The sequence below is a fragment of the Carassius gibelio genome, chromosome B20 (assembly GCF_023724105.1).
Source record: "Carassius gibelio isolate Cgi1373 ecotype wild population from Czech Republic chromosome B20, carGib1.2-hapl.c, whole genome shotgun sequence".
NCBI classification, from domain to species: Eukaryota; Metazoa; Chordata; class Actinopteri; order Cypriniformes; family Cyprinidae; genus Carassius; species Carassius gibelio.
The window spans coordinates 4,231,784-4,246,168 of NC_068415.1; the positions used below are offsets into that span (position 1 = coordinate 4,231,784).

At 38.3% G+C, this 14,385-nt stretch overlaps 2 protein-coding genes across 2 annotated transcripts; both read left to right on the plus strand.

Annotated features, from left to right (window-relative positions):
• The first annotated feature begins 744 nt into the window (after positions 1 to 744).
• On the plus strand, positions 745 to 1,767 carry LOC127984584 (trace amine-associated receptor 4-like). Its single transcript, XM_052587289.1, has one exon. It carries the CDS (start codon positions 748 to 750, stop codon positions 1,765 to 1,767), a length of 1,020 nt encoding a protein of 339 aa, XP_052443249.1. The 5' UTR covers positions 745 to 747.
• Positions 1,768 to 11,942: 10,175 nt separating this feature from the next.
• On the plus strand, positions 11,943 to 13,055 carry LOC127983502 (trace amine-associated receptor 4-like). Its single transcript, XM_052585705.1, has one exon. It carries the CDS (start codon positions 11,943 to 11,945, stop codon positions 13,053 to 13,055), a length of 1,113 nt encoding a protein of 370 aa, XP_052441665.1.
• Positions 13,056 to 14,385: the final 1,330 nt, after the last annotated feature.

Consider the following 14,385-nt stretch of genomic DNA (forward strand, 5'->3'; position numbering starts at 1 on the left):
GGCAAGGCAAGGCAAGGCAAGGCAAGGCAAGGACAAGACAAGACAAGACAAGACAAGACAAGACAAGACAAGACAAGACAAGACAAGACAAGACAAGACAAGACAAGGGCAAGAGTTGACGGATATGTAAAACGCATTGACATTAAACAAGGACTCCGTAACAAGGATGGAAACAACCCAGGTATTTAAAGACAAATGCAAACGATGTAAGTGAAAACAGCTGAAAACAATGAACAGTGACGATAAGGGGGAGTGAGACCTCTAGTGGACACCCAGTGATACACAGACCCGACAGACTGTGACAGCCACACATGTGAGGTGGATGGATTATCTCAACAAAGGAGATCTGCTTTCTAGCACAGATTTAGACAGATTTGTGAACAATATTTGAGAGAAATAGCCCTTGTGTGTACATAGAAAAAGTCTTAGATCTTTGAGTTCAGCTCATTAAATATGGCATGAAATATTTTATAGAACCACATTTTGCATGAAATACATGATACTCCCATAGTGTATCTAATGCTCACTTATTTTTTCATTTTAATCTCCAGAGTTAATGTTTTTTGTAACTATGGGTAACAGTGTCAGGAGTAGGAGGGTCACTTCAAATATGAGGGTATTTATGAACAAAACTCAGCTGCTGTGACTTCACTGTACTACTGTATATATTTATATTTATCTTCACTAAACAAATGTTGATAATTGTCAGCCTTTTAAGAAAGAAAATCATCTCAGCATTTGGAACAGATGATGACTTCAAATAAGACTCAAACTGAGAATATGTTTCTCTGCTATCCACTCCGGGCAAACTCCTGTCCAAAACTGCATCGTCTTACTGTTGTCAAAGTGGCAATGTATGCATTCTTTGTGCTGATGATCCTCACAACAGTTTTTGGGAACCTGCTGATCATCATCTCAGTCTCTCACTTCAAACAGCTTCAGTCTCCAACTCATCTGATCGTTCGCTCTCTGGCTGCCAGTGACTGTCTGCTGGGCTCTTTGGTCATGCCGTACAGCATGGTGCGATCTGTTGAAGGCTGCTGGTATCTGGGAGATTTCTTGTGTAAAGTGAATTCTAGTTTAGACATGAGCTTCTGTATGTCCTCCTTACTGCATCTCAGTTTAATATCTGTTGACAGGTATTGGGCCATTTGTGACCCTCTGAGGTACAGAATGAGGGTCACAAACAACACTGTGATTGTTTTTATTACCTTCATATGGCTTTTTTCTTTTTTGTACAGTTTCTCTGTTGTGTTTTCAGGGATGAGTGCAGTTGGAATAGAGATGCTTATATTGCAGAGTTATTGTGTGGGAAATTGTGTTGTGCTTTTTAACAAGGAGTGGAGTATTATATCTCCAGTTCTCGTATTCTTCCTTCCAGGGATGATCATGAGCTCTCTGTATGTGAAAATCTTCTATGTTGCACAAAAACATGCAAAGGTTATGTCAGAAAGAGTGACTGGAGGGATGAAGAGCCAAAGCTCTGCTCACAGAGAGAGAAAAGCAGCTAAAACTCTGGCCATTGTAATGGGTGTTTTTTTGTTCTGCTGGCTGCCTTTTTTTACTGCGTCTGTTCTAGACAGTTTGTTCAATTATTGGACCCCAGCTGTTGTTTTTGATGCTTTGTTTTGGTTTGCATATTTCAACTCGACTTGTAACCCCTTGATTTATGGATTTTTCTACCCTTGTTTTCAGAAGGCCTTTAAGATTCTCATATCCACTTATATCTGTGGAATCAAGCATTCTAACACATTAATATTTGAATGAATACTGATCTCACACTTATTTCATACATCACAATAAATTTCATATATGCTTTTGCAAATGTGTTTTCTGGAAGCTGTCTTAAAATTTTTAGTAATCTGATGGAAAAGAGGGGCACGCATGCCGGGTTTGCACTATAATCTGCCCCTTTTAGTGAAATTTACATTATAAATAGCTTTTAATACATTAAATACATTATTTACATCAAAATAGTCTCCTATTAGAAAACCATTCATCTTTTAGGAGTTTGTTTGGTTTAAATTTCCTGATCAAGATCCAGGTGATTAAGGGAAGTATCCTCAACTGAACCAAACCTGGTCACATTTATATCTTCTGATTAAAAACTTAAAAGAGAATAAAGATGTGACTGATAGACTACCAGTTATAATTTGAAAGTTAAAATGTATAGGGATTTTAAGAAAGCTATCACGTAGCAAACCTGTTGAGTGTGTGTTGACGGTCTTTGTAGTTGTACGGTGGAGCTCCAAAAGTTCAATAATGAAGTGACTCTGAAAAGATTTTTTAACAGTTACAGATAAAAAAAAAAAAAAAAAAAAAAACAAGCTCTTAAAAAATGGAACCATTTATCATCATATCAACTGTTACTTTTGCAGAGAACCTTTAATAATAATAAATCATAGAGAACACTTTACCATTTGGCTGCAATGCAAGCATAGTCTTTCGCTCTGCTCCATTTTTTTTTTTTTAGAAATTGTATATATCCTGCCAGTAATTTTTGAACCAATCTTTATCTATAGCCCACTATGAGAACCCCAGCAGTGAAGGACAATCTCAAAAGAGAGATTGAACAATCAACAATAAAGAAAAAAATCTAAGATAACACCTTCTCAAGAGAGGATCTCGACACTGCTAGCTAACGGTATCAAGTTAGCACTCAAAGAGCAACAGAGTACACGTGATTCAATTGTGGCTTCGACTGTAAGAGAAGTAATAGACTCTGTACTGTCCCCAGCACTCCATGATCCACATCTGAATATACAAATGACAGCACTCAATCTCCAGCCCTTCCTCACCTATCCGGCAGTAATTAAACTACAGCACAAAGGTGAGCGGATGATGTTTGAGTCTCCTCAAAAGGCAGAGGATTTTGTTACTTCACTGTCACTGAAGACATATGCTGTAGCCCTACAAAGCAGCGGGAAGGTAAGTTACACTAGTTAATTTACTTTTGAAATATTGCCCCATCCTGTGCGCTCGTCCACTGACTTGTAAATAATAATGTCTTATTTATTTATTTATTTATTTATTTTTTATTAATATTTATTAGACTAGTGGAGAATAGGTTTTGGATCAGTGGGACTTCTAGGGGACATGTCTTGGGTTTCGAGCACACAATAGAGGTTCTGAATATTTTATCATTGAATGTGAATGGCCTTAATTATCCTATTAAGTGTACCTGTATATTAGAATATTTGCACATTAAATATATTTCCTGTGCTCTGATACAAGAGTCCCATTTAAACAATGTGATGAGGCACATTTTCAAAACGAGTATTACAAACTGCCAGCCTTTTCTTGTGCTCATAATAAAATGAAAGGGGTGCTTATCTTAGTTGCAGTGGTGGACAGTAACGGAGTAGCTTTACTTCGTTACTGTACTTAAGTACATTTTTCAAGTATCTGTACTTTACTGGAGTTGTTTTATTTTGAGTAACTTTTACTTTTACTTCACTACATTTCAAAGCATAATTTCGTACTTTTAACTTCACTACATTTCATAAAACATATCGTTACTCCCTATAATATATCACGTGCTCCGACACGCAGAAGCGGTGTCTGATTCATCATGAACGAACTGAGTCTTTTCAAAATAAACTTTAATCGGATCGCGAATCGCACCAAACGATTCGTTTACGAATTAGAATGATCCGATTGCAGCTGTTCTGGAGTCGACCACTCACTGATTCAAATGAACCGTTAAGTGCGAGTCTACAGAACTAAGAACCGGGAGATCTGTGAGCGCGCGTGCGTCTGATGTTGCTAAGTTATTAATGTCGAAATTTAGGATTAATTATTGTAACTGAAAATCATATTTAGGTCAAAATTGTCAGTTGTTTGGGAACTAAATCCGCTGTAAAGAGTGATCTGTTTAAGCCCACTGAAATGCTGACATGCAGACACATCAATCAGCGTCTCTGTGTTTTAGGTTAAAAAATAAAATAAAATAACCTTAAACTAACACAGATTAAATAAAATAACTCATGCATGTCCAAATTCCCCGCTACCGTAATATTAACAGTTTTATTAAAATGCTACCATGACATCTGTTTTTATATTGTGTATTAACAGAAACGTTATACATATGTACATTGTTTGGATTAACTAGACAACGTTAGACAGACATGTTTATTCATAACAGTACTGAAAATAAGTAAATATTGTAGCTGATGCTAAATGTCTAGCTAACAAGCTTGCTGGTGTTAACTTGAGGTAATTTTTATAAATAATGTCCAAATATTTTGTATAATTAGCAAAGATGATTAATTTAGCGCTGTAAACGCGCGTGTGAGGGGCGGAGACGCGCCGCGGAGCGTCAGACGCGCGTGAGGACCAAACACAGCAGAACGGTAGTCACTCCTCTTATTACTTCTCTTTTACTATAGTGATTTATTTTTAGACACGTGATCTGAGTCTTTCATAGATTTGTAGAGTTATTAGAGAAATTGAGTTATTTTATTTTTTTTACATTCTTTGGTCGAAGTTTTCAGCTCGGCACTTCGGAGCCTGTTCGCGACTCGGTTGATTCAGATCGGGACTTCGGAGCCTGTTCGCGACTCGGTTGATTCAGATCGGGACTTCGGAGCCTGTTCGCGACTCGGTTGATTCAGAACGGCACTTCGGAGACTGTTCGCGACTCGGTTGATTCAGATCGGCACTTCGGAGCCTGTTCGCGACTCGGTTGATTCAGATCGGCACTTCGGAGCCTGTTCGCGACTCGGTTGATTCAGATCGGGACTTCGGAGCCTGTTCGCGACTCTGTTGATTCAGATCGGCTCTTCGGAGCCTGTTCGCGACTCGGTTGATTCAGATCGGGACTTCGGAGCATGTTCGCGACTCGGTTGATTCAGATCGGCACTTCGGAGCCTGTTCGCGACTCGGTTGATTCAGATCGGCACTTCGGAGCCTGTTCGCGACTCGGTTGATTCAGAGCGCCACTTCGGAGAATGGTCGCGACTCGGTTGATTCAGATCGGGACATCGGAGCATGTTTGAGATTTTTTTAAATTCAGACATCGAAGCAGGAAGTGTTTGTCAAACAGTTACTTGGTGATAAATGAATATTTGGACTTGAGGCTTTTTTTTACTTGTGGATTCAGCATGTACATGGACCCACACACAAAGGTGGACACACTCTAGACTTAATCATCATTAGAGCTCTAAAATTTTCATCCATTGTTATTAAGGACGTTAATAAAGGACGTTATTCAACCACCTATATATATATATATATATATATATATATATATATATATATATATATATATATATATATATATATATATATATATATATATATAACATCTGGGGAGAAAAGAAAGGATGTGATGTTCAGAACATGGTAACTAGTAATTATCAAAGAGGGGAAGAGATGCACCCCGTTTGGCCAGGGGTGTTTTTACACCACAGACAAGGTTTGAGAAGGAAAAAATCATTATGAAAATATAATTATATTTTCCTTAAAATCTTCAGGCCTTATTATCATGTCATATATAACTGTGATGTTCTGTAAAACAACAAACTTTAAAATACTTTGTTCTTACTGGTGAAGATCAGATGGTCATCTCTGTTTTCTCTCAGGTAAATCACAGTGTAAGCTTCACAGTTAACATTACTCTCATCAGCGTAGTCCACATCAACAACAAAAATATATCTTGACTCCATATAGTGGTTATTTTGGAAAAAATCCCAGGTATTTTGAGCAGTAGGATTATAAAAAAAATAAAACAAATGTGCGAATATAAAATTAAATTAGCCTATATAAAATTGCAAACATCTATCTTTCAGTACTTTTTTACTTAAGTACATAAAAAATTTAGTACTTTTGTACTTTCACTTGAGTAAAATTGAAAAAGGAGTACTTTTACTTTTACTGGAGTAATATTTTATTATACGTATCTGTACTTTTACTCAAGTACTTGATTTGTGTACTTCGTCCACCACTGCTTAGTTGATAGGAGGATACATTTAACTATTTAACATATTGGGAATGATGATGAAGGTAGAATTGTTTTTATGCGCTGTAAAATACATAATGACAGGTTAGCGCTGGTTAGCACATAATGACATTGCATTTTTCACAAATATTTCCAACATATTATTTGAGCAGATTGATTGTCCTTTAGTGATGGGTGGTGATTTTAATGCTGTCTTAAATCCTGCACTGGATAATTCTCACTGTGATACTACAGCTAATCCATCCTCTAAGTGACTGAATAAATTTATCACTGAACTTAATGTTTGTTCATCAGGTTTGGCCTTACTATTCATAAAGAAATGTATACTGGACATATTCAAAACTACAAAAATGCCTAAATGTCTAAAGCTAAATTGTATTAGAATTCCAACTTAATTGGAGTTATGTTAGAATAATTGGAGCAATGGGAACTCCAGGTTCCTTTCCTCAGTGGTAAACAATATTCTGTGACCTCCTGATTCTTTGCCATCTGATATGTATTCCACTGACTTATGTGATCGTTTTATGACTTTTTTTGAGGTTAAAAAAGTACATCAGCAATTACTTATAGTACTTTCCACCATTACTCCTGTCAATCTTTCTCTTGCGCACCTCCTAACTCTGTTTTCTCTACCTCTACTGACTACTTCAGAGATAAATAAATCCAAATCTTCGACTTGTCTGTTAGACCCTCTACCAACTCCTTTAGTAAAAGCCTGTTAGCCTGCACCCGACGCCCGCATCCTTAACACCACTCAACTCGCACGTGTCAGTGTTTACCAATAGATTAAATGAAACAGGACAAATTTAATTTTGACATTATTATTATGTCAAAATATATTAATATACATATATAAAAATATACATATATTATTATCATTATAAAGATCTAAGCCTCAAGCACCAACGACAGATCCCTGATTTTCAATGGAAAGCTTATAAAGAATGTATTTGCCAGATTTGTGTACACATAAGCAGTACACATAAAAAAATGAGGTCACAAGGGTCCACTGAATGACATCTCATGGAGCACGTTTAGCCCAACGAAGCAATAACATTGTAATATGGATCATAATTCCTTTGTTAACGTTTCAGTTCTTCAGTGACAAAACTGTTTGTGTCCGTTATGGAATAACTCATGCTAAGAAACTGCATCTTGGTAGTAAAAGAAACGACATGGTTTTGCAGAGTACAGTGTCACAAACAGAATGAGATGATCCACCAAAAAAAAAGTGAATGAAAGATAGGGGAAAAATAGTATATTTTAATTTCTGCCGCTCTCTCGTGACTGCTGGTGACGTGCTCTGACGCACATGTCAGCTGATGGAGGTGGTACTTATAGCGATCGCCTTTTTATTGTTTAATTTTCAACAGTTTTTATATATGTGTGAGTCAAGTCAAGTCACCTTTATTTATATAGCTGTAATGATGTACAAACTTAATAATCTTCGGGAAGAAGGAGACGGGAACCTGCAGACAATCAATTCAAACTTTATTAATCAAAATAAACACAAAACAGCGCAGCAGCCCCTCACGGCTGACTGCCGTGCACAAACAAAATCAAAACACAAACTAAAATCCAGGCCGCTCCTGTTTTATATCCTTCATCTCCTCCTTGGGACTCGAGACCGGTGGGTCGAGCAGGTGTCGCTCATTTCTCAATCACTCCACATCAGTGCAAACATCCTGTCACTAGATGTTGGAGCAGAAGAGACAGCCTCTTGAGGTGATTTGGACTTGGGAACACTGGCGGGGGATTCTCCTCTCCCTCCTCTTCTGTAGACTCAGCAGTGTCCCATGCCACTTCCGACTCAGTGATAGCTTTGATCTGGGACCGATGCCCCGCCCTAGGCATCCTGCCTCTCTGCACCGTTTTGAGAGTAGCCATCCCACATCTGATACCAAATGTGATACAAGGGGTTGATACAACGTCAGGTGAAACCGGGTATGCCCCAAAAAATAAATAAATAAATAAATAAAAAACACAGGCAAAAATATTATATATATATATCTCCTCATCATTATTGTCTCTCAATAAACATTCTTACTTGCATTTGCCTCCTGTCCTCCATTGTAACCGTAACAGGTTGATGACGTCATCAGGGCGCGCACTCACGACATGGGGCTATAAATAGATATGCCACAGGTGCATCCCCAGGTCTTTTGTCTTCAGATCATTCTGTGCATGTGTGCGTCAGTAAGATTCTTTTCGTCAGCTACAGATCTTTGTTGTAGTAGTGTTCCTAAATACTCTTGACTTATGTATAAGCTGGATGTACATGATTACTGTTTTGTTTGTTTGAGGGAAGAGCACGCTGTTCTGGCTTTAGAGACGGGCGAGTGCGAGCATTGTGAACTGCTCTCAGAGAAGATGCTTTGTGTCCGTCTGAGTTATTTTCAGACCGCACCCACCGTTTCATCGAAGGGCTCTTGTGCGGATCTGCGTGACAAGCGAGTGACGGGGTCGTCCCTTTCACTTGCAGTATCACCAGATCAACGTATCCTCTCTCATGATCTTGAAGCGTGTTCTGGTGTTTCTTCGGTTCACAAGGAGGATTATATATCTCTTGGGTTTTCGGGCCATGAGCAGTCCGCCTTTGAGCGTTCCTCTCGCGAGAGGTTACTTGCGTGGTGGACAGGTTGCAGCTTGATTGGCCACGAGAACAAGAGACCCCCACACGTAGTAAGCTGGAGGATAGGTTTCTGATCTCCATGATGTGCTGTCGAAGTCATGGAGCAAACCATATACTTCCCGCATCTTTGGGCCCTCGACGTTGACTTTTTCAACTATCGTGGATGCAAAATCACAGGGGTATTTGGAGATGCCTCGGGTTGAAGAGACGCTTGCGAGCTATCTCTCACCCGAATCTGCATCCTCGGTTAAGAAACCTACTCTCCCCACGAATTCCAAGCTCTAGAGCGGCTATTACGGTCTGCTTCAGGGCACCAAACTAGTGGCTCTAGGCACACTGAGCTTCGTCGAGCCACAGATTTGTCACCCTGTGCGACTAGCAAACGCAGTTACTGCCTGGAAACTAGTGGTGCTGAGAGGCTCGCTACCTCTACGGAGGTCTCTAGAGCAGCTAGTACAGTCATCCCCTGCCGGTCCTCTGCTTCAGTGCACTGAGCTAGTGGATCTGGGCACACGAGAAGCGGTCTCTACCTCTACGGAGGTCTCTAAAGCAGCTAATACGGTCGTCCCCTGCCGGTCCGCTTCAGGGCATCGAACTAGTGGCTCTAGGCGCACTATGCTTCGTCGAGCCACATATTTGTCTCCCTGTGCGACTAAGCAAACGGCTTGTGCCTTCGGCCATTCTATGTAACAGCTTTAGTCATTCAGGGTGCAGCAATCTCCGGCGAGCGATTCTCTCAGTTACCGCCTGGAAACTAGCTGTGCTGAGAGGCTCGCTACCTCTACGGAGGTCTCTAGAGCAGCTAGTACAGTCGTCCCCTGCCGGTCCGCCACTTCAGGGCACTGAGCTAGTGGATCTGGGCACACGAAGAAGCGGTCTCTACCTCTACGGAGGTCTCTAAAGCAGCTAATACGGTCGTCCCCTGCCGGTCCACTTCAGGGCACCGAACTAGTGGCTCTAGGCGCACTATGCTTCGTCGAGCCACATATTTGTCTCCCTGTGCAACTAAGCAAACGGCTCGTGCCTTCGGCCGTTCTATGTAACAGCTTTAGTCATTCAGGGTGCAGCAATCTCTGGCAAGCAATTCTCTCAGTTACCGCCTGGAAACTAGCTGTGCTGAGAGGCTCGCTACCTCTACGGAGGTCTCTAGAGCAGCTAGTACAGTCGTCCCCTGCCGGTCCTCCGCTTGTATTAACTTAACTGTAACCTTGTTCCCTGAGAAAGCGGAACGAGATGCTGCACTGCATTGCCATACTGAATATGTCCCATGACTGCTCTTCAGAAAAAAATGTCCTGTGGATGCACCTGTGGCGTATCTGTTTATAGCCCTGTGTGGCGGACGCGCGCCCCGATGACGTCATCAACCGAGGCTATATTACCACCGGGTCAATGCTATTGACATGTTACACACTTTTTTACACATTTTTTTAATGCATTAAGAATATTTTTCCCATCAACTGGTTACAATCAAGCAGTAACCTTTCAGTCTTTCTCTTGAAACCATCATGGAAGTGACTAAAACTGCAAGTCATCGACTGGCCTTTAGAAGCTGGCTCCAAAAGGGAGTCAGTCCCATAGACTCACCATGTTAAAATGCCCAACTTTACAGTTGAAAAAAATATGTTTACAGCCTGGAACAAAAAGTGGTTTTGGCCTGTATTGCTAATTTTGCCCTTCATGACAATTGTGAGGGAGTTTAATGTTTTTTATAACTCATCCATTTAAATTGTTTTAAGCCTTGAAATTTCTTCATAATTAAGGGCGTGGCCACTTGAGCGACAGGTGGATTACTGCTGCTGTCACCACCATCGAATTATGTAGGTATGGTTTAATTAACCAGTTTCATGTACTCATTTTTGATTATATGGGAGTGACACGTGGTGGCGCTGCCAATATGGCAAAGGCCCGCTCAGCCCACTTTGAGCTTCAGAAACGCTCTTCAGAAACCTACAGGTATTTTTGTTATAAGAAAAAAATTGTTTTTTCTGTTATACTGTATGACAACGCTTTTTTGCAACTAAATTTCATTATCGTGATAATACCATATACCGTGATTAAATCATTGGCAATGAATTGCAACATGAAAATTTTATACAGACATTTCCTTACTTTGGTTTTGTTTGCATACTTTAACTCTACTTGTAACATCCTGATTAATGATTTTTTTTAATGAACCCCAGATGATGCTAACCTTGAATCAACAAACAGAACTAACAATTATTGCTAAATGTGTGACTGCATCATATAATAACTATTAATTACTAATATTGATAGTTCATCGTCTAGCTGACTACGTCTTGTATTATTATTATTATTATTGTTTTTTTTTTTTTTTTCTAAAATCCTGTCAAACGTGCACAAACTACTAGCTACTACTAAATATTGTAGAAACATAATTTTCTGTAAAGTTGCTTTGTAACGATTTGTATTGTAAAAAGCGCTATACAAATAAAATTGAATTGAATTGAATTGAAAATGATTTTTTCTAACCTTGTTTTCAGAATGCTTTATATCCACTTATGTCTGTTGTGTCAAGGTTACCATTTTGAAACTGTATTCTTTTAACTTATGAGCTTCTCTGCATTTAATGTAAGGAGCGACATTTAAATATTTAGTAATCTGAGAAGATGGGCTGGGACATTAAACATACTGGACAAAAATCCATGTTCAAAGACATTTTCAGAAAAATTGCAAATCTTGTAATCTTGTAATCTTGTACTTTGTTCAGAAAAAATATATTCATCTATAATAATCTATGTAGCCTGCATTTTTTTTAATTAGAATTTTAAATACAGCTTTTTTAATCACAGCATACTGGGTTTACATTAAATAGTTTTCATTTAGGAAAACATTCACTTTTTGGATGGTTAAATTATCCAATTAGAATATAGGTGATTAAGCACTAAATTGTCAACAGATAAAACTCGAGTCATGCATTTTTCTTTACTTTGTTAGCGGAATTATTGAAGGCACATTGTAAGGAAACTGTTTTTACCACTCCCATTGTAAATCTAATGCTCACTGAAGTTAGTTTTTTTAAACACTAATAACTTAATGCTGTAAATATAGTTTTCAAAAGTATGAATTGAGTCTTTTTTATTTTATTTTTTATTTTAATCTACCTAGTTCATGTTCTTTTTGTAATCATTGGTTAAATTGACAGGTGTAGGAGGAGTTTTTTTTTATATGAAGGTATATATGGAAATAACCAAGCTACACTGAGTTAATTTATGTTGTTAAAATGGATGGGCATGCTTTCTCTCTCTCTCTTTTTCTTTGGATATTAGTCTTTACTAAACTGTTCATAAAATGATTATGTTTATACTTATGATTATATTTGTCAGCCTTTCTATGATTTCAAAGAAAATTATCTCAGCATCAGCAGCAGACGTTATGACTTCAAATGATACTCAAACTGAGAACGTCCTTCTCTGCTATCCACTCCAGTCTGACTCCTGTCCAAAACTGCATCGTCTTACTGTTGTTAAAGTGGCAATGTATGCATTCTTTGTGCTGATGATCCTCACAACAGTTTTTGGGAACCTGCTGATCATCATCTCCATCTCTCACTTCAAAAAGCTTCAGTCTCCAACTCATCTGATCGTTCGCTCTCTGGCTGCCAGTGACTGTCTGCTGGGCTCTTTGGTCATGCCGTACAGCATGGTGCGATCTGTTGAAGGCTGCTGGTATCTGGGAGATTTCTTGTGTAAAGTTCATTCTAGTTTGGACATGACCTTTTGTATCTCCTCTTTACTGCATCTCTGTTTAATATCTGTTGACAGGTACTGGGCCATTTGTGACCCTTTGAGGTACAAAATGAGGGTCACAAACAACACTGTGATTGTTTTTATCACCTTCATATGGCTGCTTTCATTTCTCTACAGTTTTTCTGTTGTGTTCTCAGGGATAAGTGCAGTTGGATTGGAGATACTTATACTGCAGACTTACTGTGTGGGAAATTGTGTTGTGTTTTCTAACAAGCAGTGGGGTCTTATATGTCCAATTCTCACCTTTATCCTTCCTGGGACGATCATGAGTTCTCTGTATATGAAAATCTTCTATGTTTCACGAAAACATGCAAAGGTTATGTCAGAAAGAGTGACTGGAGGGATGAAGAGCCAAAGCTCTGCTCACAGAGAGAGAAAAGCAGCTAAAACTCTGGCCATTGTCATGGGTGTTTATTTGTTCTGCTGGTTGCCGTATTTTACTGTTGCTGCTCTTGACCCTTTTTTTAATTTTTGGACCCCAGTTGTTGTTTATGATGTTTTGTTTTGGTTTGCATATTTAAACTCGACTTGTAACCCCTTAATTTATGGATTTTTCTACCCTTGTTTTCAGAAGGCCTTTAAGATTCTCATATCCACTTATTTCTGTGGCATCAAGCATTCTAACACATTGATATTTGAAAGAATACCGCTCTCACACTTATTTAAGGCATCACAACAAATATTTATTTTCATGTAATTCTTTTTATTTTATACATGTTGGAATAGTTTTAAAAATGTGTTTTACTGGAAGCAATGATCTTAATATATTTAATAATCTGGTGTAAAACCATGCATGCACAAAATCTATTCTATTTATTATGAAACAACCGAAATAGCACACCTTTTTGTGTGAAATGAACATTATTAATTGCTTTTAATACATTCAACACTTCAGATCATATTGCAGTGTGTTTACATTAAAACCATCTGCCTTTCAAAAATCAGTCATGGTTGGCAGAAAACCAGTTATAATTTGAGAGTAAAGTTGTATGGACATTTTATTAACCCCTTACCAGTCACCCATTTTTTGGCATGGAGACAGAAATGACATAAATAAAATAAAAATGTTTCTGCTCATGATTCTTTCTGACTAGATACACAGTCAACATTTGTTCACATAGCTGACACTTCAAAGTTTACTGGTCAGGAATCAGAATCATTCAGACTTTTATGATAACAGAGATATATAAGCTCAAACATAAAAACTAAAATAAAAATATTAAAAACATATTTTTTAGATGTATAAAAAATGTTTAAGATTTATTTCATAAAGGAAAGAGACACAGGCTCAAACTGGTCAAAAATAGCAGAGCACATAATAGCGATAGATGAATCAACAGAAGGAAGGGGAATGTGTGCTCTAACAGCAATCTTATCAACAAAGGTTTTTTTGTTTTCACACATCTCAAGAGAGACCTCCAAACAAGTTAACTTAGGAGTATTCAAAGAAGATGTCAGAGAAGTAATACGATTTCTCAGTTTTAACAGTCTTTTGATATTTGTGCAAACCTTTAAAATATTGGAAGACATCTTTTTTCCAACTGTGTTCAGCTCTCCAACACTCTTGTCTTACAGCACGATTGGTGTCATTCAGCCAAGAGTCAACTACTGGGTGAAAACAGTAGTTGCTCCCTAAATGGAGCAACTATATCTAAAATGCTATGGCATGTAGAATCAAATAGTAGAGTTCATTCCTCAGTATTGAATACAAGATACAGGAAAAGGATACTGAATACTCTTCATCATTACTTTTAAAAGCATCAGAGAACAATTCAACAGTTGAAGGACTAAACGGACGACAACGACAAGCTGGGACATTTGGTTTAGGATTACAAGAGAAATACTTTATGAATTACATTACTTCGATAGTATTAGAGATACAATTTTAACCATGCAGCCATCAGCTACAGTATCGCATCAGACTATAGATCCCCTGAGGAACAGTTCCACTCATTCTCTACTATAGGACAGGAAAAATTTTATAAACTTGTTAAATCATCTAAACCAACAACAGGTATGTTAGACCC

What these genes read in the sequence shown, in the direction of transcription:
- LOC127984584 (XM_052587289.1), top strand. Translation starts at nt 748, where the DNA reads ATGATGACTTCAAATAAGACTCAAACTGAGAATATGTTTCTCTGCTAT.
- LOC127983502 (XM_052585705.1), top strand. Translation starts at nt 11,943, where the DNA reads ATGATTTCAAAGAAAATTATCTCAGCATCAGCAGCAGACGTTATGACT.